The following is a 26,426-nucleotide window of genomic DNA, read 5'->3' on the forward strand; positions in this document are numbered from 1 at the left end:
TGCTTGGTGTAGATAGCCGCTTACCTTTATTCTTCTTCTTGAGGGGAAAGTATTCAAATTCTCCACAGCGGTGCCCTGTTCTGAAGCATCAGGAGTTTATACCAGAAGCCTAGATCTAATGCAAACACCACTAATTATATCAATGATTTAATGACTGAGGATGATTTACAAACAGTTGTGCCTAAACTCTGACTTCCCTTGTCGATTTTTTTTCTTCCCTGTTGACTTTCTATCTTAGGACATTAAACAGGGAAAAGGATTCTCTGGAATCCTTTAGTAGGAAAAAAGATAACCTTTTGAGAATCTAGTTACTCGGAGAAACCAGAGAAATTCTACCCAAGATAGACAAAACTTTTTTACCTTCAAAGTTTTGGGACTAAAACGGGGGCCCCCGAGATTAACTGGATCCTCTGGAAATTAGTGCTAACATGTCCCATTGGTGGGGAGAAGCCTCCCTTCAGCCTGAATCCTGTCACAGGCTCAAGATACCCTGTGGGCATCTTCTGTGGACCACAAGTAAAAGCAGAGCCTGCAAGATTCTTCCTTAGGATGTTCTCCAGAGATGCAGCATTCCTGAATCCCTAGTCTCTGCTCGGGGACAGGGTTCATAGCTTCGGGATTCTGACAGTGGACTCAGGAGCAAATGGATTCTTCCACTTGGCTGACAGCCCAAACTTGGCAGTGGGGCTGAAAACAGGAATGGTTCCCATCTCCACTCACAGCTCAGCACACCATTTATGATCTCTTTGTTTCATGAACTATTTGAACTTTTTATTATATACTAACTTCGGGTAAACTGGGTTTGTTTCTAGCCTCCCTTCTGACCCATCCTGTCCCAGGGCTGCACTGCCAAGTGGAGGGCAAACCATGACCCCCCCCCCCCACCTTCACAAAGGCAGGCTTTTCACATTGTACAGGACTGGCAACAGCCCAGGGGATAGGAGTGTGTCCATAGGTCAGTCTTCCTCCACGTCCCAGAGGCCCACAAACTGGCAGATGGCATCATAGTGAAGCTCCACCACTCTGTCTTCTCTCTGCAGCTGTACCAGAGCCCGGCTCCGTGCTCTGTCCCGGTCCAGCAGACGGCCCACCTACAGTAGGGGTGGGTCGAGTCAGCAAGGCCAAGCCAGACCAGAGACGTTCCCGTGTGCCCCTGCCCCCGTTCCTAGGTCTGCAACTCACCCTTCCAGCCCATTGCCCCAGCACCACCATCACCTGGTCGCCTGGGACCTTGGGGACCAGGGTCTCCAACATGTCTTCCCTCAGGCCTGTAGACAAGGAGAGGGGAGTGAGACCTGCAGCAAAGGCCAGCCCAGCCAGGTCCTGTCAGAAGGGCTTTTCCTGTATTCCCTGGAGCCACTCTATACCTGTTGACAGATGGTAGTCCCCCATATTCATTTCCCAGAGGAGGAAACCTAAGGAGCCGTTCCTGGCAATAGTTGTAATAAAGGGAGCATTTATGTACAACAATGATGAGTGGGGGTTGATAACAGACACCATTTATTGTGGGCACATCGTATGCTCTGCCCTGCATGGGGAGCTTACACACATCCCTGCAAGGCACCAATCACAAGAGGGAGAAATAGGTTATCTTCATGATAATTTTTCAGAAGAGGCAAGTGGGGCTCAGATATTCACCATCACAGAAGTGTCTAGTGATCTGTCAGAGGGTGTTGGGCCTTACAAAAAAACCCAATTCTGCCCAAACTCCCAGCCTCTGCCTGGGCCAGGGTCTTGACGCTAGATAGTCTTCTCATCTGCCTCCGGGATGATGGAAGACCCAGCAACCATCCCTCAGACTCACCTTCCAAGACCTGGCCTTCATCTGTCCGACACACACAGGTATCTGGGCTCAGGACGTCTTCAATTGTCATCTGGGGAAAGGGTCAGCAGATATGAGAATGTTAGCTAAGGGGACCCATTCCCCGGGGGAAGAAGCAGACCCAGGTGTGGGGTTCCCACCTTGGTGTTGTAATATTGGCCGCCCTTGTGCAGCTTGTCCACAAACCGCACTCGCAGATCCCTGTGCAGCCAGTGCTGACTTCGGGGGGCTGCTTTCTCATTCTTGGTCGCAGGCCCATCTTGTCTGTGGAGAGGGGTCAACACCAGGCATAGCTCTTTATGGGGGGCATGTTCCAGTCACCCCACCTTTGCCGATGTTTTGAAACCCACCCATAATGCCATTCCTAGTTCCTTCTAGGCACCTGCCTTGCCCTGGAAGCCTTCTCTGCTGGAGCCTCCCCACAGTTCTGCCCCTACCCCCAAGGCTGAGATGCTCAGTGTCCCACCGGTCTGGATGGTGTTTCCGCTTCCTCTCTGCATCCTCCCAGCATATGTGGCTGTCCTGATCCCGGAGGGTCTTCCGTGGTGAGGTTGTTCTGTGGTGTTCCCCAAGGGAAGTTCTGCTCACCTGACCTGTTCAATAGGGTGTGAAGGGAACCCAGAAACAGCCTTGGTGTCTCACTCGCTTCCCTTCCAGGCCACACCTCAGCCTCAGGCCACCTCTCATCTGCCAGAATACCCCAGTTCACCATCCAGCCTTTGCCTTGGCTATTAGAACGCTGCCTGCTTCCTCTCAGCTGTCTCGGCTTCCTTCAGGAGGCCTTGCTCGACCCACCTCCCATGTGCCAAACTGGCCCATCCATGCCTAGAATGCCTTCCTCCCCGGCATGCCCTAGTCCTAGCTGTTCTCCATCCCTAGCAATAGAGCAGTCCACTACCAGAGAGACAAAAACTTTCCAAGGGTAGAAACTGGTTTCCATTCCTGTTGCTTCCTCCCTAGAAAGAGGCTAAAGACCCAGGGTTACTACAGAAACTTCTCTTCAGTCAAACTACATAAACCACTATGTTCACTCTCACCTCTTAATTCTGACTAGAGGTCACCCTTGCCATGTAGACCACTCCCAGCCCTCTACAGATCTAACTCCCACCCCCAGGAACACTGCTCCAACTCCCCCAGCTGAGTAACAGGCTCACTTACTCAGATTCAAGTTCTTGTCAAACTCCTTCTGGGAGACAGGCCGCAGGCAATACTCACTAACAGTCACCATGCGGCTCCCCACAGCCAGACGGACCATGGCTCGAACATTGTCAGGATCAAGGCCTTCCACCTAAAGTATGTGTGGGCGGGGGGAAGAAATGAGGCAGGGGTTGAGTGGACTTGACCCATGTTCCTAGGACCAAGTTGTCCACCCTTATCTCTAATAAGCGTCTTATCTCTAATATGCGTCTCTCCCAGCAGACTGTGAGGCATGGACACATTTTAAGTGTCTAATCCTCAGGGACTTGTGGCATATGGCATTCTCTCCCTTTTAGTTGAAAACTGAGGCTCAGAAAGACCTGGCAAGTAGTCCTTAGTTACAGAACGAGATAGTGGGCCTGGCAGCCCAAAAAGACAAGGACTTCCAGCCTTTATACTCCACACCCAATTCTGCCTCCTTCTGACCCTCACATCAATCTTCCCTGCTGCCTGTTTTTTGGCTCTAGGCACATTAAGGTTCCTTACCTTCCCATAGAGGCCTCGGTGGGGGCCAGAAAGAACCACCACAGCTCCTCCAGGCACCAGTCCTTTAGGCTGGTCTTCCTTATCCTTCTCTTGCTCCTCATCTGGCCTCGGCAGGCGGTAGGGGCTGGCAGGGGCCTGGGCCTGGACCTCGGTCAGGTTGGCGCCCAGTCCTAATCCCTTGGGCCTCAGTGAATTGACACGGGGCTTCACTACTCTGCAGGGAGCACAGAATATGGACTTGTCGGGGGGATGCATCAATCTTCAATGTCTTGTTCCCCACCCCTATCCCCAACCACTACTTAACTCCCATCCTATCAACATGTTCAAGAATATCCTTCCCAATCTCATATTAGGACTATTTCTGACCTACAGAAATGGCAATTTCATTTGGTTCAACCGAATAACATGCTGAGTATACCATCTATGACATGGTATCTAGAGTGGATTCTGAGACAGATCCCAATAGCCAAATATACCAATATTTCTACATGGGAAACTATTCACACCAAACAAGATAAATAGACTGTAAAATGCTCAATGTCAATTCAGGTCATATTTGGCTGCCAAATATTTCATGGAAAAAAAAAAAAAAGTGGGGTTTTCAGAATTCTTTAGAGTTTGGAACGGTAGTCTGTATGATCATGACAATATCAAGGGTTTAGCCTATGCTTATCTGCAGCCAAGGGCTACTATAAAGGCTTTATGTGTATCATTTCACTTAACTTTGAGAACAGTGAGGTCAGTACTGTTATTATCCCTATTTTTCAGATGAGGAAGCTGATGCCCAGGGAGGCAATGTTTACATAAATAGGATCTCTTAATGGAGTTTCAAAGGGCAAACAGGAGGTTATAATAGCAGTGGAAGGAACTATTGAAATACTTAGGGTGGTAATGTGCCCTCTCCCTGCCTGGATGGTTCTGGGTGGGCGGTAACCATGGGGGGTCTGTTTCCTGGCCCATCAGTTGTCCCCTAGCCTATCTGCTGTCCCCTGTCCCTACCCGAGAAACTCACTGACTGAAGGTCCGGCCAATGCCCTCGCCAGGTTTCCAGCCCATGCCCCGCAGCATGGCCAGCCCATAGGCCTCTACAGGCACTGCCTCGTAATCAGCCTCCTCCGGCACCTATGGGTTTAGGCAGAGGAAGGATGGTCAGGCTTGGCTTACCATGGGCCCACTGAAGTGTACTTGCTATCACCCACTGAGTGACACTTGAGGCTTCTTTTCCAGTCAGCTCAAGGGTGAGTTTTTCTTTCCTCTCATCATCCCTCACTTTATTCCTCCATGTTCAGTCCTTGGACAAATATTTATAAAACATCTATTCTGTGCCAGCTACTATTCCAGGTGCTGAGGATAAAGCAGTGAACAAAACAGACAAAAACTCCTGCCCTTGTGTGGCTTACATTCTAGTTGTGGAAACAGAATAAATGAAATGCCTAAAACATGATATGTCAGGTAGTGATAAGTCAGATGAAGGAAAATAAAGCAGGTTAAGGGGAGGCAGAGGGATGGAGAAGGGAGTGTCACCAAGTTGATATTTGAGTAGAGACCGAAGGAGATGACAGAAGGAACCCTGAAGATACAGGAAGAGTGTTCCAGAGAGGACAGTAAAAGCAAAGGCCCCAAGGCAGGACAAGATCTGTTGTGTGTGAAGAGCATCACGAAAGCCAATTCGATTGAAACAGATGTGGAGGCAAAGAGGGGTGGTAAGAGATTAATCAGGAGAGCTGGCCAGAAGCCGTGATAGGGTGGCAGCTGCAACGGGACCAGTGAAAAAGTTACTACAATAGTCCAAATGAGAAATGCTGGTGGCTCAGACCAGAGGAGTGGTAGTGGTAATGGAGAGAAGTGGTCAGATTCTGGATATATGTGGAAAAGAGAGATGACAGGGTTTTGCTGACAGTATATAGGGTATGAAATAAAGAAGGGATTCAAGGATGACTCTAAGGTTTTTAGGCTGAGTGAGAGGAAGGATGGATGGAACTGTGATGGACTGAGATGTAGAGGCTCTGAGAGGAGGGAAAATCAGAGAAAAGAGGCCAAAACTGGAACGGGATGGAGAGTGAAGTGAAGGTCTTTTTTAAGATGAAAGAAACCCAGAGGTTGTCTGAAAACTGAGGAGAACAGTTCAGTTGAGTCTCTCTGCTTTGGGGCTGCAGGAGAACTAGAACCCAAATAAGCACTGCCAAAAAATTGTGAATGAAGAGGTGGAAAGTAGGGTCCACGAGTATGAAAGGCAGACTTGGTTACTTCTGTGAACACACCCCTCACCTCTCCTGTTATCAGAATCATCACTTCCTTAATTCTTTATATTCACTCTAGACACATCAAGGTGTCACTGATGGACACATACCATGCTGATTTCCTGTCACTATGCCATTGTCTGGGTGGTTGCTGCCATTAGGAGCACTCCCCCTCCTCTTCCCTCTCTCACTAAACCCTACCTATCCTCCTGGCCTCACTCCTACCACTCTGGTCTGGGTCACCATCACCTCTAGCATGGACTGCTGCTCTCCTTGCCTCCACCGTTGCTTACTAGTCTGTTCTGCTCACAGCAGCCAGAGAGAGCCTGGCAAGTCATAAGTATCATCCCTTCTCTGCTCAGAGCCCTCTCATTGCTCTCCTCCCACTCAGAGTAAAAGCCAAAGTCCTCACCATGGCCCACTTATGACCTCATCTGCTACCCTTCCCTCTCACTCATTCCACTCCAGCTACACTGGTCTCCCTGGTGTTCCTCAAATGCTCCAAGCAGAGTCTACCCTTAGGATCCTTACATTTCCTGTTCCCTTTGCTCCTCATCTTCTTCAGATAATCCCAGAGTCCAAAGGTACCTTTTCACACCTCAGTATTTGGATTCATTTGTCAGTGCTTCCAAAAAGAACAGAAGGAGGAAGGGAGAGGCGACAGACCTCTAGTATACACACAGACTTTTCCTGCTGGTGCAGGGAGACAAGCCCTGCAGACAGGGCAATGAGAGACTGGGGAAGCGGGGAGGTGAGGGGCCAGCTCACTGTCTCAGCCTGGGGTTCGCTGTCTGTCCCTTCTCGGTTGGGGGTGCATCCTTTCTGGATCATGGGGATAGCAAGTGTGGGGTCGACACCTGTATTCTCTCTCTCCTCCAGAGACTTCTTGGATTCTGAAGAAGAATGGGAGGGAGCAATGAGGTCCCACCCTCTCCTTCCATTTTCCTCCCGTTCTTCCTTCACTAGGGCAAGGCAAAGGAGGGATTACTCACCCTCAATGAGCTCCTTCACAGCCTGGGACAGCATCCCATCCATCAAGACCTCAGTATGTGTGGATGGCCCAGGGGCCTGGGTCGGTGGCTGCCTTCGATGGCCATTCTGGATCAAAGGGATGACAAGTTCCTTGGGGGCTTCTGAGGGCTTCACACTGATGTGGACACAGAGGAGTGAAATTGGGAGAGTAGCACAAGCAGTGAGTCCTGAGCCACAACCCTTCACTCAGAAGAAACACAAGAGCCACACTCACCCCCAGCCCCATAGATCACGCCCTCCGTTCTCGTGTTATACCCTAGTGGTGCTTTCTTTGGATTCTCTCCCCCACACAAACTCTTTTTTTTTATTTTGGCTGCACCTGGTGACTTGCGAGATAGTAGTTCCCCAACCAGTGGTCAAACCCGGCCCCCCTGCAGTGAAAATACGGAGTCCTAACCACTGGACCACCAGAGAACCCTCTCTCCCCACCTCTTAAATGTCAGTGCCTTCGTGGAATCAGTCCTCAGTTCTGGACCTTCTGTTCATCCCAAGACCCAATTCTGTGGCTTCCACAAGGACCTAGAAATCACCATCTTCAGCCCAGACTCTCTCCCCCCAGTTCCAGGCTCCACACCAGCCTCCTGGACGGTTGATTCTCTTCTGGAAGCCCCTCCCTCAAACTGTCGATTTCGAATTAAGCTGATGATAGCCTCCCCCCAACCTGAATCTGGCGCTCAATTCCGGTTCCCATATCGAAGAAGCCTCACCGCTCCACCTGGGCCACTAGGAGTCCTGTCATTCTCATTCCTTTTCTTTTTTCAGAACACAAACACACGCTCCGCAGGGCCCCTCGACTCCTAAAGACACTCTCTCTCAGGAATACATCCTCTCCTCTCAATCCCTTCGGCCAACAGATCCAATTTCCCCACCTGTCTTACTGACTCCCGACTTTTCTCCTTCACAGATTTTCTCCGGCTCTCCCTCAGATTTCCCAGGCCACTGTCACCAAGACATGAACTGGTTCCACCCTCTCGCAGGCACCCACCGCACCAGTTTCCAACGGATGAAAGACCCAGTACTTCACCTCTGCAGCTCCCGGCCTTCCACGGTCTTCAAGAAATCCTTCTCCTCCGGAGCCGCGTCTCCCGCTAGCCATCTCCGGGCGGACGTGCGATTGAAGCTGAAGGAAATTGGGGCAGTGGAAGATCCCGCCGGCCGCAAAACACCATCTTCGGCGTCCGCCATCTTGCCCCTCTTCCCAGGCCGTCGCGCTGCTCGCTGGGAAGCTTAGTTTACGCTCACTTTGCTGGGGCCTTGAGCACGACCGGTAGAACTACTCTTCCCATGAAGCACTGCGGCACTGCGAAGGCGGATAGGGACCGTAGGAAGTAACTGCCGCTCTTTTACGTCACAGGAGCGCGTGACGCCAAGCATAGAGGGAAATGTAGTTCTTAGGGAGGCTGTATGCGTGCTAAGTCGCTTCAGTCGAGTCCGACTCTGCGACCTTATGGACCATAGTCTATAGGCCAGACTCCTCTGTCCGTGGGATTCTCCAGGCAAGAATACTGGCATGGGTTGCTATGCCCTCCTCCAAGGGATCTTCCTGACCCAGGGATGGAACCCACGTCTCTTACGTCTCCTGCGTTGGCAGGTGGGTTCTTGGGGAAGGTAGGCGTGATAGAAGATGGGTTCATTCTTGCCAAGTATTCATTCCTATGTGTGGGCATTATTAATCGCCTGCTTTGCCCTACTGGTGTGGGAAATTAGGTAAAATAAATGATTAAGAAAAAAAAATCTGTTAGTGCCAGTTGTGTACAATAATAAATAATACACTGTAAGTGGTGCCTTCAAGATGATAGATTTAATAGTGCACAAACTCTAGATTCAAATACACATGACCTTTGGATTACATGGGTTTGAACTGTGAGGGTCCATTTATACGTGGATATCTTTCACTAAATAACCTACTACATTACTACATGATGTGAGGTTGGATGCAAGGTTGGTTGAATCCGAGGATGCAGAATCTGGAGGGCTGACTCTAATGTTATAGGAGGATTTTGTTTTATTTTATGTATTTATTTTTTTGACAGTTGAAAATAAAATTCTAATTTATTAATCACAGCAGAGTCTGCATTCATTTTTAAAGGAGTGGTATACAGATGCTGCTGCTGCTAAGTCGCTTCAGTCGTGTCCGACTCTGTGCGACCCCATAGACGGCAGCCCACCAGGCTCCCCCATCCCTGGGATTCTCCAGGCAAGAACACTGGAGTGGGTTGCCATTTCCTTCTCCAATGCATGAAAGTGAAAAGTGAAAGTGAAGTCGCTCAGTTGTGTCCAACTCTTCTCGATCCCATGGACTGCAGCCTACCAGGCTCCTCCGTCCATGGGATTTTCCAGGCAAGAGTACTGGAGTGAGGTGTCATTTATTTAGTCTACAAACAACAGTGACTCATATGAAACAAAAGTGTTCATATGAGTTTGTCGTCGTTGCAATACTTTCACAGCAAACACACCCACCCCAACTTGGGTCCTCTGTTTAAAGGCTAAGAACCCGGAACTACAACACAAACACTCCAAATCCTTTCTGACACTGACTCTCCACAGTTCTGCTTTCTTTAGATGGTTGTTAGGATTGTTTACACATGAGTGACAATTCTTTGGAAATACACTTTTAATTCTGCCTCCTCAACCAGCCAGCCAACCAATCAACCAACCAAACAATCAAATACACCAAATACACAAGTTAGTTAAGTCGCTCAGTTGTGTCTGACTCTTTGCGACCCCATGAACTGTAGTCCATCAGGCTCCTCCACCCATGGGATTCTCCAGGCAAGAATACTGGAGTGGGTTGCCATTTCCTTCTCCATATAGGAGGATTTTGGACTGCCCTGCATTGTTGCCCCTAATCCCTACATCGTTCAAAGGCCAGCGGTATTAATAGTCTGGCTTCCTCTCTTGAGACTCTGGGTCTAGTGGAAAACAATGACTCTCAAAATGATAAAAAAATGTTTCTACCAACTTTACATGTTGTGAGAGCCACCTCCTAAGGCCTCAGAAGATTAATGAGACACTCCTCTGAGTAGGACCTTAGAGTTTGTAAAGTAGAAGACCGATACTTAAATAATCATAAGAAAGAAAACTAAAAATCTAAAAATTTATCCCAAGGAAACCATCCAAGATGTTAAAAAGTATATCAGAGTATTATTTATTGTAGCAAAAGCTTGAAGACCACTAAAATGAACAACAAAAGGGGATGGGCTAAATGAATTAGAGCACATGGTTTGGATGGAACCAATACAGAGCTTTTAAATGTGAAGCTATAATTAAATGAAATGAGGACATAGTCACAGTGTTTGGAAAGTAAATAATAATTTAGTGGGTTATAGGAAGCTCTTGAAAACAGGTAGCCCAATATTCAATCAATTTTGTGGCTATGCTTTCAGGTTTATAAGCCCTAGGCATCCTGCGATGGGCCCTGAAATCTCAAGAGAGAAGCCATTGTGGTTTTCAAAATATACAACAACAACATCTTTTTTTAAGTTGTGGTATATGGGATCCAGTCTCCTGATCAGGGATGGAACCCAGGCCCTCTGCATTGGGAGCAGGAGTCTTAGCCATTGGACCCCCAGGGAAGTCCAAACAACATTCTATCTTATTACTAATGATGTGAACATTGCCTGGGAGGCTAACTGTCCCTGGCTGAAGTGATACCCACTTCCTGAAGCAGCCACCTGAGATAGTGTGCACAATACAGGCTTACGCAGGCTAGGGCCAGAGGTCCCTGAGAATCTTACCTTCTCAGTTGGTTCACACCTGATTTGTAACTAACTCTTGACATGTACCACAGAGATCATGCCAAGCTATGCTAGTCCTGATGCAAAACTTCATGGTGAAAATATAGTGGGAGAAAAGACACTTTTTTTCTGTTTTTCCTTTATTCTGAAAACAAAATCAGGAATTTTTTTTCTATTTGCAAGCATTAAGAAAAGTGTTTGCTTACCACGCAGTGTAAGAAGACTATAGGAAAGTTTTGCACATTCAACCATTTATTCTTTTGTTCATTGAATAAACATGAATTGAGCACCTACCTTATTACATACTCTTCCCTCCAGGTACTCATATAGGATAATGGGACAATCCATGGTTCCAAGCATGGTTATGACTGCAGACATACAGGACTGTGGGAAGGGGTGGCTGAGAAGACAGAGGGGATTAGTTTACATGATACCACTTCTAAGATGGGATGAAGATTCAGAAAGCATTCTGAAAGATGGCAGGAAATGAAGCTGGAGTGATGGGCTGGAGTTTGGCTACCTCACTACAACTGACTCAAATCCTCAAATTAAAGACTTTCTGCTGCATGTGATAAGGGTGCCATTCGAAGGTTATGTGACATGACAAAATTTGTATTTTAGAAAAATAATGTATATCAAAGGTATAGAGAAAATGTGCTCAATACACAAAGCGCTCCTGTAGTTCAATAACTATAAAAGGAAAGCAATTCCCAACTGAAAAATGGGAGCAGACAGAATTAGATGGTTCACGAAATGAGAAATACAAATAGTCATGAAGCACATGTAAAGATTCTTAACCTCACTAATACTCAAAGCAGAGACTTCCCTGGTGGTCCAGTGGCTAAGACTCTGGGGTCCCAATACAAGGGACCCAGGTTCAATCCCTGGTCTTGTAGCTAAAGATCCCACATGCTGCAACTAAGATCCGGCACAGCCAAATAAATAAATAAACACTCAAAGCAATGCAAATAAATAAATAATAAAATGCTGTTCTTCTCTTAACTCACTGGTAAAATAAAAAAGACAAACACTTCTACTGTGAGTTCTCTATGCCAATTGCCCATCTAAGCACTCACTTAGTCCCCCAAGGATTCTGTGAGGTAGGAACTATTTTAAAATCCATTTTACAGGTAAGAGAACTGCAGCCCAGAGAGGCTGAGTTGGCCAAGATCACAAAATAGTAAGTACTATGGATGAATCCTAGAGCTACTAAAGATAGAAGAAAACGGGCACATTCATACACTGCTAATATGGGCACAAATTGATTCGACATTTATCCAGGGCAGTATAATAATATATATGCCTGCCCTGACTCAAGTGATTCCATTTCTAAGAATAGATCTGAAGGAAAGAATGGAAAATTGGAGCAGGAAATTCTGTATGCTAATGAGTGAATCTACATTATACCCTGACTAAAAAGGTTTAAAAATTCTTCATGGTTTGACAAGGAACAATAGCTACAGTATTGTGTTAAATGGAAAAAGCAATTTGAGGAGTATGTAGGAATTTCTGGAAAATTAATAATGTTATCTTATTTAACCTAGTGAGAGTTACACAGGTATTGATTTTACAGTTTGTCAAACTGTTAGTGTATGCTGTATGTATGTTCTCTATTAGGTATATTTCACCATTTTTTAAAAATAGAGAATTCCAGAATAGTAGTACTAGGAACTTGGTGGGCCTTATCCTCAAAGCAACCAACACTAGTGAACTTTTTTACTTCTTTTTATTCTTTATTAGAAGATAGATGTTTTATAATGTTGTGGTGGTCTCTGCCATACATCAACGCAAATTCTGAGCCTCAGTTACCGCCCCACATTCCACCCCTCTAGGTGGTCACACAGCATCAGGCTGGGCTCCCTGTTACATAGCAGCTTCCCACAAGCCCTCTAATTTACACATGATAGTGTATATAAATCAATGCTACTTTCTCAATTCGCACCACCCTCTCTTCCCTTGCTGTGTCCACAAGTCCGTTCTCTCTGTCTGTGTCTCCATGACTTCTTGGTAAATAGGTTCATCAGTACTATTTTTCTAGATCCCATATAAATGCATTAGTATATGATGCTTGTTTTTGTCTTTCTGACTTACTTCACTCTGTATGACAGACTCTAGGTTTATCCACCTCACTACAAGTGACTCAAATTCATTTCTTTTTATGGCTGAGTAGTATTCCATTGTATGTATGTACTATATCTTTATCCATTCAACTGTCAATGGACATCTAGGTTGCTTCCATGTTCTGGCTATTGTAAATATGTAAATAGTGGTGCTATGAACATTGGGGTACATGTATCTTTTTGAATTATGGTTTTCTCAGGGTATATGCCCAGTAGTGGGATTGGGCTTCCCTGGTAGTTCAGCTGGTAAAGAATCCGCCTGCAATGCAGGAGACCCCAGTTTGATTCCCAGGTCAAGAAGATCCCCTGGAGAAGGGTATGGCAACCCACTCCAGTATTCTTGCCTGGAGAATCCCCATGGACAGAGGAGCCTGGCGGGCTACAGTCCATGGGGTCACAAAGAGTCGGACACGACTGAGTGACTAAGCACACACATGGTAGTTGTATTCCTAGTTCGTTAAGGAATCTCCATACTGTTCTCCATAGTGGCTATATCAATTTACATTCCCACAATCCATGCAGTGGGTTTTCCTTTTCTCCACATCCTGTCCAAGATTTATTGTTTGTTGTTTTTCTTTTTTATGATGGCCATTCTGATTGGTGTGAGGTAATACCTCATTGTAGTTTTGATTTGCATTTCTCTAATAATGAGCTATGTTGAGTTTAACCAACCCCGTAAAGTCTTTGGGAATTGCATAAGGGCATATAGGAAATGGAGAAACATTTGTTCAAGAAAATCCAATAAATCACTATGAGAACACCAAGAGTCTGGCACTTTAATTATGACTTGCTCCCTCCCTACATGCCAGCTCAGTGTGATAGAAGCTCTACTCCAAGAGTGTGGACAAGAACATGGGGCTCTTCCCCTGCCAGCTCCTGGTCTAGGACAGTGATTTCTCCTCAGGAGGGGCAGGTAACCAACATGTCTCATCTGCTCAGCCCCATATTATAGAAACTCTATTCTGGGAAGGCATGACTAAGAGGCCTGGGGCTCTCTTCCACCACCCAGACCCTGTTCATAAGGATGAAACTGTACCCCAGTATGGCAGACCAAGAATATTGGGCCCCAATTGCCCACTCCATAGCTTACTATTAGAGTGGAGGTTCCACACTGGGAAAGACAAGCAGATAATACCAAAGGATATAACCTCCCCAGCTCCCTGCTCATAAAAGAGGAGTGTTGGTCATTCCAAGAGGGGTGGGCTTCTGATAGACCTGCAACTCTTGAAGGAGAATATAAAGAACAGAGAGTTTAACAGCTTTCCCTTAGAGGACTGACTTTATTTGAAACAGAAAGTCAAGAAGTTGAAGAACAAGAGCTTTAGAAGCCATTAAGATAGCAACAGGCAAAACAGGGAGAAACAGCTGACAAGAGTCCTTCTAGGGGCAGAGCAAGCTACAAAGACTGCTCTCAAGAAGAAAAAAAAAAAGCTGTTCTGAAAGACTACAACATGCTTACACCTTAAACATTGTAAACCAACTATACTTCACTTAAAAAAAAGATTAAAAAGACTACCCCATATTTTAGTTGAATAAGGGGCCTGACTTTAATGGAATAAGATTTTAATTGATTAATTAGAACAAGTTATGGAGAAGGCAATGGCACCCAACTCCAGTACTCTTGCCTGGAAAGTCCCATGGACGGAGGAGCCTGGGGGCTGCAGTCCATGGGGTCGTGAAGAGTCAGACACGACTGAGCGACTTCACTTTCACTTTTCACTTTCATGCATTGGAGAAGGAAATGGCAACCCACTCCAGTGTTCTTGCCTGGAGAATCCCAGGGACGGTGGAGCCTGGTGGGCTGCCGTCAATGGGGTCGCACAGTCAGACACAACTGAGGCGACTTAGCAGCAGCAGCAGAACAAGTTATGCCCCAGAGTATTGTAAAACTTCAGTGGCAGTTAAGTTAGGTATAGTATTGATAGCTTATGGTGAATGATGTCAGATTCGTGATCTCTAAAGAAAAAGATTTAGATTTGGGACCAGAGACCAGGCTTGACCACTCAGGGCTCTTGTGTGGCAGAAGTTTTGTTACAATGAAAAGGGACAGAGAAAGCTTCTACACTGACATCAGAAAGGGCTGGAGAGTACCCCACTTGCTAGTCTTAGCTAGGGAGCTACATACTTTTTATATTGGTTATTATTGCTAAGTCGCTTCAGTCGTGTCCGACTCTGTGCAACCCCATAGATGGCAGCCCACCAGACTCCGCCATCTCTGGGATCCTCCAGGCAAGAATACTGGAGTGGGTTGCCATTTCCTTCTCCAATGCATGAAAGTGAAAAGTGAAAGTGAAGTCGCTCAGTCGTGTCCGACTCCTAGTGACCCCATGGACTGCAGCCTACCAGGCTCCTCTGTCCATGAGATTTTCCAGGCAAGAGTTCTGGAGTGGGGTGCCATCTAAATCAAAATAATATCTCAAGGTTATAAAAATCTTCCTAGACCCACTCCCACAATTTACATTTTAAGATTACAGGATTAGAACTAACAATAGAAAGATCTTACCAGACCCACTATCATAATATACATTTTAAGATAACAGGGTTAGTCAGAAGGTTTTCAAGAAGGAGAAACTATCCTCAAGCAGGATACATTGTTATCTAATCCTTGAAAGTGAAAAGTGAAAGTGAAATCACTCAGTCTTGTCAGACTCTTTGTGACCCCTGGATTGTACAGTCCATGGAATTCTCCAGGCCAGAATACTAGAGTGGGTAGCCTTTCCCTTCTCCAGGGGATCTTCCCAACCCAGGGATCGAACCCAGGTCTCCTGCATTGCAGGTAGATTCTTTACCACATGTTGTGGTAAAGAATGAGCCACACGGGAAGCCGATATAATCCTTAGTACCTTAGTACGAAGTTTAAGCTGAGTTGTTTTTTTGTGTAATCATCAGCTCTGGGCTTAAAGAAGAAAAACCATTTTATGTGACTAAGACTCAGAATGTAGCCTGGCGGTCTACACCCCATGGGGTCACAGAGTCGGACACAACTGGAGCAACTAACACTTGGACCTAACATTCCAGGTTCTTATGCAATATTGATCTTTATAGTATCAACTTTTACCTTCACCACAAGACACATCTACAGCTGAGCATCATTCCCACTTTGGTCCAGCCATTCATTCTTACTAGACCTATTAGTAATTGCTCTTCACTCTTCCCCAGTAGCATATTGGACACTTTCTGACCTGGGGGGATTATCTTCTGGTGTCATATCTTTTTCCCTTTTCATACTGTCCATGGGGTTCTCCAGGCAAGAACACTGGAGTGGGTTGCCATTTCCTTCTCCAGTGGCCCAGGTTTTGTCAGAACTCCTCCCTATGACCCATGTGTCTTGGGTGGCCCTGCATGGCTCCTAGCTTCACTGAGTTATACAAGCCCCTTCACCATGACAAAGCTGTGATCCATGAAAGGGACTATGTTCATGCCCAAAGCTGAACCCTTTGAAGAAGTTTATAAGGTGGAAACAGATATAACTAAATTAGTCTGGTCAAGCCACTAAACAGTAAACAAGGAAATTATAACAAAAATGGACAGCTCTAAATATAGAGTTGCTATGATATATTATACAAAATGTTTAGTTTTCAACAGAAAATTATGAAACATGCAAAGAAACAAGAAAAGTGGCAGGAACAGCAGGAAACAGAAACTATTAGAAGACTCAAATGTTAGACCTAGCAGATAAACTTCAAAGTGAAACAGGAGGAAAGAGGGCAGGGCACGACCTTTAAAAGAATTACATACCAGTTGAGGATATGACATAAAATGACTAGAACCAACTAGGTCCAAGATGGCAGAATATTTGACTTCCAGTAGACTTTGAGCCTCATTATATGCTCATTTTAATATATTAGCATGCTAAATGGCACACTTACAGGCACCATAACAGTTCTCAGATCAACCATAAAAAAGCAAAAAGTGGGGGTGGCCCAAATCCTGGAAATCCTTGCCCCTTCTCCAAAATAGTTGGAATAATCCTCCCAGTCATTTGTCTATGAAATACTCAGCCCATGAAAACTAACCACACCTTATTTCAGGGCCTCTCACCTTCTGAGATGGTCCACACTCTGTCTGTGGAGTGTGTTTTTCCCAAGGCCACTCTTGCCTTTTGAGATGGACTCCATTCTGTCTATGGAATGTATATCTCTAAATACACCCATTTTTTACCTATCACTTTGTCTCTCACTGAATTCTTTCTGTTATGAGACATAAAGAACCTGAACTCCATTAAGTCCTGAGACCAGGTGTGTGATTTCAATGAGAAGGCTATAGGTTTAAGGCCCAGTCTGGGTCTCAGCTGGGTTTGAGTCCCAATCTGAGATGTGCAGTTTCAAAATCAGCTATTAAATTTGCTCAAAGAAGTAAGAAATCATGTATAAAGATGTAAGGGAAAGTATGAAAACAATATCTCATCAAATAGAGGATATAGTTACAAGGCTTCCCAGCTGGCTCGGTGGTAAAGATTCCACCTACCAATGCAGGGGACACAGATTTGATCCCTGGTCTGGGAAGATTCCAGATGCCATGGGATAACTAAGCCCATAAGCCACAACTACTGAGCCCTCATGCTACAACTACCGAAGCCTGTGCACCCTAGAGCTTAGGCTTCACAACAAGAGAAGCCACAGCAATGAGAAGCCCATCTATGGAGTGTGTATCTCCTTAAATAAACCTACTTTCCCACTTAATTCCTGGGGTAGTGGCCCTTGCCTGCACGCTTGTCTCCCTCATAAGAGTCCTACATTAATATGCCTACTTCTTGCCCATTGCTTTGTCTCTTTCTGAATTCCTTCTGTGCTGAGACATTAAGGAACCCGAGCTTCAGTAAGTCCTGATGCCAGGTGAGTGATTTTGTTAGGGAAGCACTAACTGAAACTTCCTGCCCTGGCCGGGCACACAGTAACAACTTGCATGAACTATCTTAACAACAGGAAGTCCTGGTAAAGAACACAGAACTAACAAGCTACCAACAACCGAAATAATTCAGGAAAGGTGTAAAGGACAGAGGGGGATGCCAGTCCATATATCCTACCAACCTCCCAGAAAACGTCTTGCTGGAATCTATCTTGGCTGAGCAATGTGCATGCCATGGAGGAGGGACCCTGAGTCAGAGTCATGGGCCAGAGATAACCCAGAAACTAACCGCAGTACCATAAAACCCGAGATTGTGAGCCACGTAGCAGAGTAGTTCTCCTGGGTTCCCTTACCCTCCTGCTCTCCACCCAGATGCCCTTTCCCAATACAGTCTCTTGCTTTGTCAGCACAGGGGTCTCCTCAGACAATTCCTTTCTGAGTGAACTATCTAACAAAGTGTTAGACAAGAGCCCACTCTGAGGCCCTGGAAGGGGTCCTCCTTCCTGCAAAAATTTTAATTAAAAGACAGCGGGTTCAAGCATCAACAAGACAACTCCTTAAAAGACAATATTCTTTCTTGATCTTGTAACATGACCTACCATGATGATGCTTAGATCTGGATTATGTAAACCATCATACATCACTTGATGTATAGCCCTCTGTCTCAAAAAACATATAACTGTATCTTGACTTCTAAGGGCCAGAACAGTTCTCAGAGCTTTCTGAGATGCTCTTCTCAGGTTATAATCCTCAAATTTGACTTGAATAAAATTTTTCATTTCTTTTTTGGATCAACCAATTAGTTTTTCATCTACAGGACAATAACCAAAATGAAAAAAATAAGCAGAGGGACTAAAAGTAGCTCTTTGGGGCTAGCAGAAGAAAGGAGCAGTGAACTAGAAGAGAGTTCAATGCAAATTATGCAATTTGAAGAACAGATTGTAAAAGGAATGAATAAAAAAATGAATAGAGCATCAGACAAATACGGGACACAACTAGGTACACCAGCATATGTGTAATGGGGAAGCACAAGTGGAGACAGAGAGAGGAGCCAAAGAATTCAAAGAAGTAATAGCTAAAATCTACATGACAAGAAGCTTAACCAACTCCAAGCAGGATAAATGCAAAGAGATAGATACCTAGGCACATCATATTCAAAAATGTTAAAATCCAAAGAGAAAACCTTGAAAGAACAAAGAGAAAAATGACTCATCTACAAGGTAACCCCAATAATATGACAAGCAGTCTTCTTTTTTTGGTTCCACTGGGTCTTCATTGCTGCTCACTGACTTTCTCTAGTTGCAGTGAGCGGGGGCTATTCTTCCTTGCAGTGCACATACTTGTTACTGGGATAGCTTCTTTAACTGCGGTGCACAGGCTCTAGACACAGGGGCTTCAGTAGTTGCAGCACTTGGGTTCAGTAGTTGTGGCTCAAGAGCTTTAGTTGCTCCTTGGCATGTGTGTCAGGAAGGGCGGCGGTGAGGAGACACCCATCGTCCAAGGTAAGGAGCAATGGCTGCGCTTTGCTGGAGCAGCCGTGAAGAGATACCCCATGTCCAAGGTAAGAGAAACCCAAGTAAGACGGTAGGTGTTGCAAGAGGGCATCAGAGGGCAAACACACTGAAACCATACTCACAGAAAACTAGTCAATCTAATCACACTAGGACCACAGCCTTGTCTAACTCAATGAAACTAAGCCATGCCCGTGGGGCAACCCAAGATGGGCGGGTCATGGTGGAGAGATCTGACAGAATGTGGTCCACTGGAGAAGGGAATGGCAAACCACTTCAGTATTCTTGCCTTGAGAACCCCATGAGCAGTATGAAAAGGCAAAATGATAGGATACTGAAAGAGGAACTCCCCAGGTCAGTAGGTGCCCAATATGCTACTGGAGATCAGTGGAGAAATAACTCCAGAAAGAATGAAGGGATGGAGCCAAAGCAAAAACAATACCCAGCTGTGGATGTGACTGGTGATAGAAGCAAGGTCCGATGCTGTAAAGAGCAATATTGCATAGGAACCTGGAATGTCAGGTCCATGAATCAAGGCAAATTGGAAGTGCTCAAACAAGAGATGGCAAGAGTGAATGTCGACATTCTAGGAATCAGTGAACTGAAATGGACTGGAATGGGTGAATTTAACTCAGATGACCATTATATCTACTACTGTGGGCAGGAATCCCTCAGAAGAAATGGAGTAGCCATCATGGTCAACAAAAGAGTCCGAAATGCAGTACTTGGATGCAATCTCAAAAACAACAGAATGATCTCTGTTCGTTTCCAAGGCAAACCATTCAATATCACAGTAATCCAAGTCTATGCCCCAACCAGTAACGCTGAAGAAGCTGAAGTTGAACGGTTCTATGAAGACCTACAAGAGCTTTTAGAACTAACACCCAAAAAAGATGTCCTTTTCATTATAGGGGACTGGAATGCAAAAGTAGGAAGTCAAGAAACACCTGGAGTAACAGGCAAATTTGGCCTTGGATATGGAATGAAGCAGGGCAAAGACTAATAGAGTTTTGCCAAGAAAACGCACTGGTCATAACAAACACCCTCTTTCAACAACACAAGAGAAGACTCTACACATGGACATCACCAGATGGTCTACACCGAAATCAGATTGATTATATTCTTTGCAGCCAAAGATGGAGAAGCTCTATACAGTCAGCAAAAACAAGACCAGGAGCTGACTGTGGCTCAGACCATGAACTCCTTATTGCCAAATTCAGACTTAAATGGAAGAAAGTAGGGAAAACCACTAGACCATTCAGGTATTTCCTAAATCAAATCCCTTATGATTATACAGTGGAAGTGAGAAATAGATTTAAGGGCCTAGATCTGATAGATAGAGTGCCTGATGAACTATGGAATGAGGTCCGTGACATTGTACAGGAGACAGGGATCAAGACCATCCCCATGGAAAAGAAATGCAAAAAAGCAAAATGGCTGTCTGAGGAGGCCTTACAAATAGCTGTGAAAAGAAGAGAAGCGAAAAGCAAAGGAGAAAAGGAAAGATATAAACATGTGAATGCAGAGTTCCAAAGAATAGCAAGAAGAGATAAGAAAGCCTTCTTCAGAGATCAATACAAAGAAATAGAAGAAAACAACAGAATGGGAAAGGCTAGAGAGCTCTTCAAGAAAATCAGAGATACCAAAGGAACATTTCATGCAAAGATGGACTCGATAAAGGACAGAAATGGTATGGACCTAACAGAAGCAGAAGATATTAAGAAGAGATGGCAAGAATACACAGAAGCACTGTACAAAAAAGATCTTCATGACCCAGATAATCACGATGGTGTGATCACTGACCTAGAGCCAGACATCCTGGAATGTGAAGTCAAGTGGGCCTTAGGAAGCATCACTACGAACAAAGTTAGTGGATGTGATGGAATTCCAGTTGAGCTATTTCAAATCCTGAAAGATGATGCTGTGAAAGTGCTGCACTCAATATGCCAGCACATTTGGAAAACTCAGCAGTGGCCACAGGACTGGAAAAGGTCAGTTTTCATTCCAATCCCAAAGAAAGGCAATGCCAAAGAATGCTCAAACTACCGCACAATTGCACTCATCTCACATGCTAGTAAAAGTAATGCTCAAAATTCTCCAAGCCAGGCTTCAGCAATATGTGAACCGTGAACTTCCTGATGTTCACGCTGGTTTTAGAAAAGGCAGAGGAACCAGAGATCAAATTGCCAACATCCACTGGATCATGGAAAAAGCAAAAGAGTTCCAGAAAAACATCTATTTCTGCTTTATTGACTATGCCAAAGCCTTTGACTGCGTGGATCACAATAAACTGTGGAAAATTCTGAAAGAGATGGGAACACCAGACCACCTGATCTGCTTCTTGAGAAATTTGTATGCAGGTCAGGAAGCAACAGTTAGAACTGGACATGGAACAACAGACTGGTTCCAAATAGGAAAAGGAGTACATCAAGGCTGTATATTGTCACCCTGTTTATTTAACTTATATGCAGAGTACATCATGAGAAACGCTGGACTGGAAGAAACACAAGCTGGAATCAAGATTGCCAGGAGAAATATCAATAACCTCAGATATGCAGATGACACCACCCTTATGGCAGAAAGTGAAGAGGAGCTAAAAAGCCTTTTGATGAAAGTGAAAATGGAGAGTGAAAAAGTTGGCTTAAAGCTCAACATTCAGAAAATGAAGATCATGGCATCCGGTCCCATCAATTCATGGGAAATAGATGGGGAAACAGTGGAAGCAGTGTCAGACTTTATTTTTCTGGGCTCCGAAATCACTGCAGATGGTGACTGCAGCCATGAAATTAAAAGACACTTACTCCTTGGAAGGAAACTTATGACCAACCTAGATAGCATATTCAAAAGCAGAGACATTACTTTGCCAACAAAGGTTCGTCTAGTCAAGGCTATGGTTTTTCCTGTGGTCATGTATGGATGTGAGAGTTGGACTGTGAAGAAGTCTTAGCACCGAAGAATTGATGCTTTTGAACTGTGGTGTTGGAGAAGACTCTTGAGAGTCCCTTGGACTGCAAGGAGATCCAACCAGTCCATTATGAAGATCAGCCCTGGGATTTCTTTCGAAGGAATGATGTGAAAGCTGAAACTCCAGTATTTTGGCCACCTCATGTGAAGAGTTGACTCATTGGAAAAGACTCTGATGCTGGGAGGGATTGGGGGCAAGAGGAGAAGGGGACAACAGGATGTGATGGCTGGATGGCATCACTGACTCGATGGACGTGAGTCTGAGTGAACTCCGGGAGTTGGTGATGGACAGGCAGGCCTGGCATGCTGTGATTCATGGGGTTGCAAAGAGTTGGACACGACTGAGTGACTGATCTGATCTGATCTTCCTGTGTGCTGTTCTGGATCTGTCAGGAATCCTCTGTTCCTTATTAATTCCTAAATATTCAGGAATTAAGAGGAGAGGCAAGCCTCTCCCATGGCTGAGGGATCCAGGCATTTCCTTCATTAGTTCAATATGATGATAAATACCCTCTTTCTTCTTATGAATCATATGGTAAAACTGATTGTTTACAACTCTCTCTTTAATATGGATCGCCTATGTTTTGTAAGTCTGGAATTTTAATCTTTATCTTTGCTGAGAATAACTACAGTATATATGCCCAAACCATGTTGACTAAAACACCTTTGCTCAATCAGAGCTTTGGTCCCTGTGTCTTTCTTTCTTTCTTTCTCTCTCACTCTATTTCTGGCTGATTTCCTGGAACGCGAAAGCCGTCTGTAACCCAGGAAATATTAGCCTCTCTCCTTCTTTCCCTTTCTCATCATTGACTCTGGACCACCAGGTTCCAGTCCATTAAAGGACATCAACACATGTGGAATCTTCCCGGACCAGGGATCAAACCCTTGTCCTCTGCACTTAGCAGGTGGATTCTTATCCACTAGGCCACCAGGAAAGTCCCAAGTAGGCTTCTTATTATAAACAGTGGGTCCAGAAAACAGCTAAAATTTTACTCAATCGTGAAAGTCTATATACTTTGTACCCATGATCTGGAATAAAACAATGTCTGCTCTTGCTACTTCTATTCAATATTGTACCTAAAATTCTAGTTGGGAAAAGTAGGCAAGAAAAAGAAATAAGAGGCATCCATATTGGAAAATGTTGATAAAAGAAAGGACAAGTGAGTGGTTCAGCAGCAAAGAATTCACTTGCAATGCAGGAGACTGTCTGCAATGCAGAAGACACATGTTCAGTCCCTGGGTCAGGAAGATTCCCTGGAGAAGGAAATAGCAACCCACTCCAGCATTCTTGCCTGGGAAATACCATGGACAGAGGAGACTGTTGGCTACAGTCCATGGGATCCCAACAGTCAGAAAGGACTTAGTGACTAAACCACAATTTAAACAGTGAATTATTTCTGGGAAGGTCACCTTCCCTTCGGGGAAAGCAAGGGAGGATGTCTTAGGCAGATTACCTCACTAGTGCTGACCAGGAAAAAGAAAACCTCACAGACTAATTGGCTTAAAATTCAATTCCTAGGATAGCCTGCAAGTACAATTTGGTTAGATATTAAATATCAGTGGAGCTTAGCACAAGTCACTCCATTTTGCATTGATTGTTTCCTTTTTAACAAAAGAAATAAAACCATCTCTGTTTGCAAATGTCATTATATAGAAAATCCTAAGGAACCAACTGAAAAACAATTAGAACTAATAACAAATTTCACGAGGTTACAGGATAGAAAATTAAACTACAAAAATCAATTGTATTTCTATAGACAAGAATGAAATAAAAAAAACAAAAACCTCCATTCACAACAGCCTGAAAATAATAAAAATACTTTCGAACAAAATTAACAAAAGAAGCATAAAAATTGTACTCTAGGAAATGCAAAACATTGTTGAAAGAAATTAAAGAAGACCTAAATAAATGGAGAGACATCCAATATTGACTCAAGGCTTGTGCTGGATTCTCAGCATGGCCCTGTTCAATGCTCTCCTGCAGCTCCCATCCTTCTCTTCCACCCTCTCTCCCAACCCAAGAACCCAAGATTCATGAAGGAAATCTTGGCAAGATGGATGGTTCAAGCTTCCCAAAATTACACGTGTTTTTTTTAATACTTATTTATTTGGCTGTGCAAGGTCTTAGTTACTTAGGATCCAATTCCCCAAGGTAACTGAACCTGGCCCCCTACATTGGGAGCCTTGAACATTAGCCACTGCACGACCAGGGAAGTACAACGCAAGGCTTTTAAAACCGACTGTACTTGACATGCCAGGAACTCTTCCTAGGAGGCAAGGGCATCTTGGGACAAATCCATGATGTCATTGTCCTTCTGGTATTCTAAGGGCTACAGAATAAAAGAGACTAGTGTTAGTCGTGCAGTCCTGTCTGACTCTTTGCGACCCCATGGACTGTAGCTGGCCAGGCTCCTCTGTCCATGGGATTTTCCAGACAAGAATACAGCAGTGGATAGCCATTCCCTTCTCCAGGGGATCTTTCTGGAATCAAACCCAGGTCTCCCACATTGCTAAAGAAAGTCTTTAATGATGGTCCTGTGAAACTGGATAGGGCTCTCGCCCTGTATAAACATTCTAGCAGCTTCTCTTTGAATTCACATCCGGGTTTCACCACTCTTAGTATGTAAGCCGAGACCCTCAAGAAATCATCCAGGCTCCACCCACCCGAATAACCATCCTGATCCCACCTTAGCTAACAACCCTAGCAACAAATATTCAAGCAATCCTACCTCCCTCAATAAAACACAGATTTTGCCCCTCATTTTAAACCCTTAGGCCCACCCTACACCGTGCTTCTCCAGAATTCCAGGTCCTGCTCTCTAATTAGCCGGGTTTTAGTCATTAAGTCTCCGACTCATGTACTATAGCTACCCCATGCACTATAGCCCTCCAGACTTCCTCTGTCCACGGGATTTGGCAAGAATACTAGATGGGTTGCCATTTCCTACTCCAGGAGATCATCCCACCCAGGAATCGAACCCGGGTCTCCTGAATTAGCAGGCAGATTCTTTACCCACTGAGCTATAAGAGAAGACCAACTAGGCTATAAAACCTCAACCTATTATTCCTGACAATTCCAGCCACACTCCCAGTGCGTTTATAGACTCCGCCCCCTTGACTAACATTTCAGGCCTGCCCCTCAGCCACTGCCCGCCCCCAACCCTCTCCAGGCCTGGCCTCCTCAGAAATACCACTTGAAACCCCGCTGACGTAAGTAAATATCAAGCTCCGCACCCACAGCTAATCTTACAGCGTTCAACTACTCCAATAACCCTCTCTATGTCACCTCCTAGAGGAATATTCTAGGCTAAAACCAGCACCCTCCAATCACAGCCGAGCGCGGGCCTCCATATTCACACTCATTGGTCCCACCAAGAGAAGTGAAGTTGCTCACTCGTGTACGATTCTTTGCGATGCCATGGACTGTAGCCTACCAGGCCCCTCCGACCGTGGAACTTTCCATGAAAGAGTACTGGAGTGGGTTAGCCATTTCCTTCTCCAGGGGATCTTCCTGACCCGGGAGCGAACCTAGGTCTCCCGCATTGCGGGTAGACGGTTTACCCTCTGAGCCACCAGGGAAGCCCTCCCACCAAGGGGAGTAACTAATAATCCTGGGCCCGCCCCCTCGGAACCAGGCGGCACTCCGACCACGCCCCTGGAAGGCCACGCCCCATCACGCACCCTCCTTGGGGCGCAGGCGCAAGGTGGCGCCGGCCCTGCGTACCAGCGCCGCCACGTCGGCCGCAGCTCGGGCCGCCAGGGGGCGAGCTTTCAGCCGCGCCAGGAACTGTCTGGCGCTGGCATCCTCGGGCTGGGGACCGCCACCGCCTGCGCGAGTGAAAAGAACAGATCAGGGCCCACCCTGAGTCTCAGCGAACCCTCACGGGCCCCTACGATCAAAGACCTAGAATCCCCCTCAAGATCCCCGAGACCACTCCTTTTTCATAGTCCCGAAGGTCACCGACTGTGCCTTTCACCTCCCTGGACCCCCGACTATCACGGGAATGCCCGTGGACCCCCGCCTGCTCCCACGATATCGCCGGAGAGCTATTTAACTCCAGCACTCCTGGACACCTCCTAACACCCTGGGAATATCTCGAGGTTTCTGACGGCCCCCCCCCCCCGACACAACCCCAGATTCCAAACTCTTCCCCCCAATATCCAGAAGGACCACGATTCTCCCAGATGTCCCAACAGAACACGGTCTGCTCCCTGTGGCCCAGGCACCCCCGATTCCCCTCTAGATGTCCTAGGTAGCCCTGCTGGTCCATGTAGCCCCGGATGGCCCCTCCACCTATCCCCAGAGGCTCCAGCCTAACCTCCCACAATCCACCAGACCCCCGCCTCCCCCCGCCCAGTGCCCAGGTGTCCCCAGTGACCCTGGGCAGACCCCTCCAGCACACCTCCCCCGAGACTCCTTGGAGTCCCGGGGTCTGGTGCGCCGCCCCGCGGCGCAGGTGTGGGTGTGG

General features: G+C 45.8%; 1 protein-coding gene across 3 annotated transcripts; it reads right to left on the minus strand.

Moving 5' to 3' along the window:
• Positions 1–734: 734 nt before the first annotated feature.
• Positions 735–25,620, minus strand: GPKOW (G-patch domain and KOW motifs). 3 transcript variants are annotated; one of them, XM_061410074.1, is made up of 13 exons: positions 25,352–25,620; positions 10,809–10,914; positions 7,802–8,464; positions 6,738–6,892; positions 6,514–6,638; positions 4,518–4,627; positions 3,506–3,719; positions 2,981–3,110; positions 2,289–2,415; positions 1,963–2,086; positions 1,805–1,874; positions 1,183–1,268; positions 735–1,091 (listed from the first exon to the last, which is right to left on the minus strand). In XM_061410074.1, the coding sequence occupies exons 3-13, from the start codon at positions 7,960–7,962 to the stop codon at positions 957–959; spliced, it is 1,437 nt and encodes a 478-aa protein (XP_061266058.1). In that variant the 5' UTR covers positions 7,963–8,464; positions 10,809–10,914; positions 25,352–25,620; the 3' UTR covers positions 735–956. The 3 variants fall into 3 exon arrangements, with proteins under 3 accessions (XP_061266058.1, XP_061266057.1, XP_061266059.1); XM_061410073.1 differs by having other exon boundaries at positions 7,802–8,467; XM_061410075.1 differs by lacking the exons at positions 7,802–8,464; positions 10,809–10,914; positions 25,352–25,620 and adding an exon at positions 7,207–7,760.
• Between the last annotated feature and the right edge of the window lie 806 nt (positions 25,621–26,426).

This window comes from Bos javanicus, chromosome X (assembly GCF_032452875.1).
Source record: "Bos javanicus breed banteng chromosome X, ARS-OSU_banteng_1.0, whole genome shotgun sequence".
Classification (NCBI taxonomy): Eukaryota; Metazoa; Chordata; class Mammalia; order Artiodactyla; family Bovidae; genus Bos; species Bos javanicus.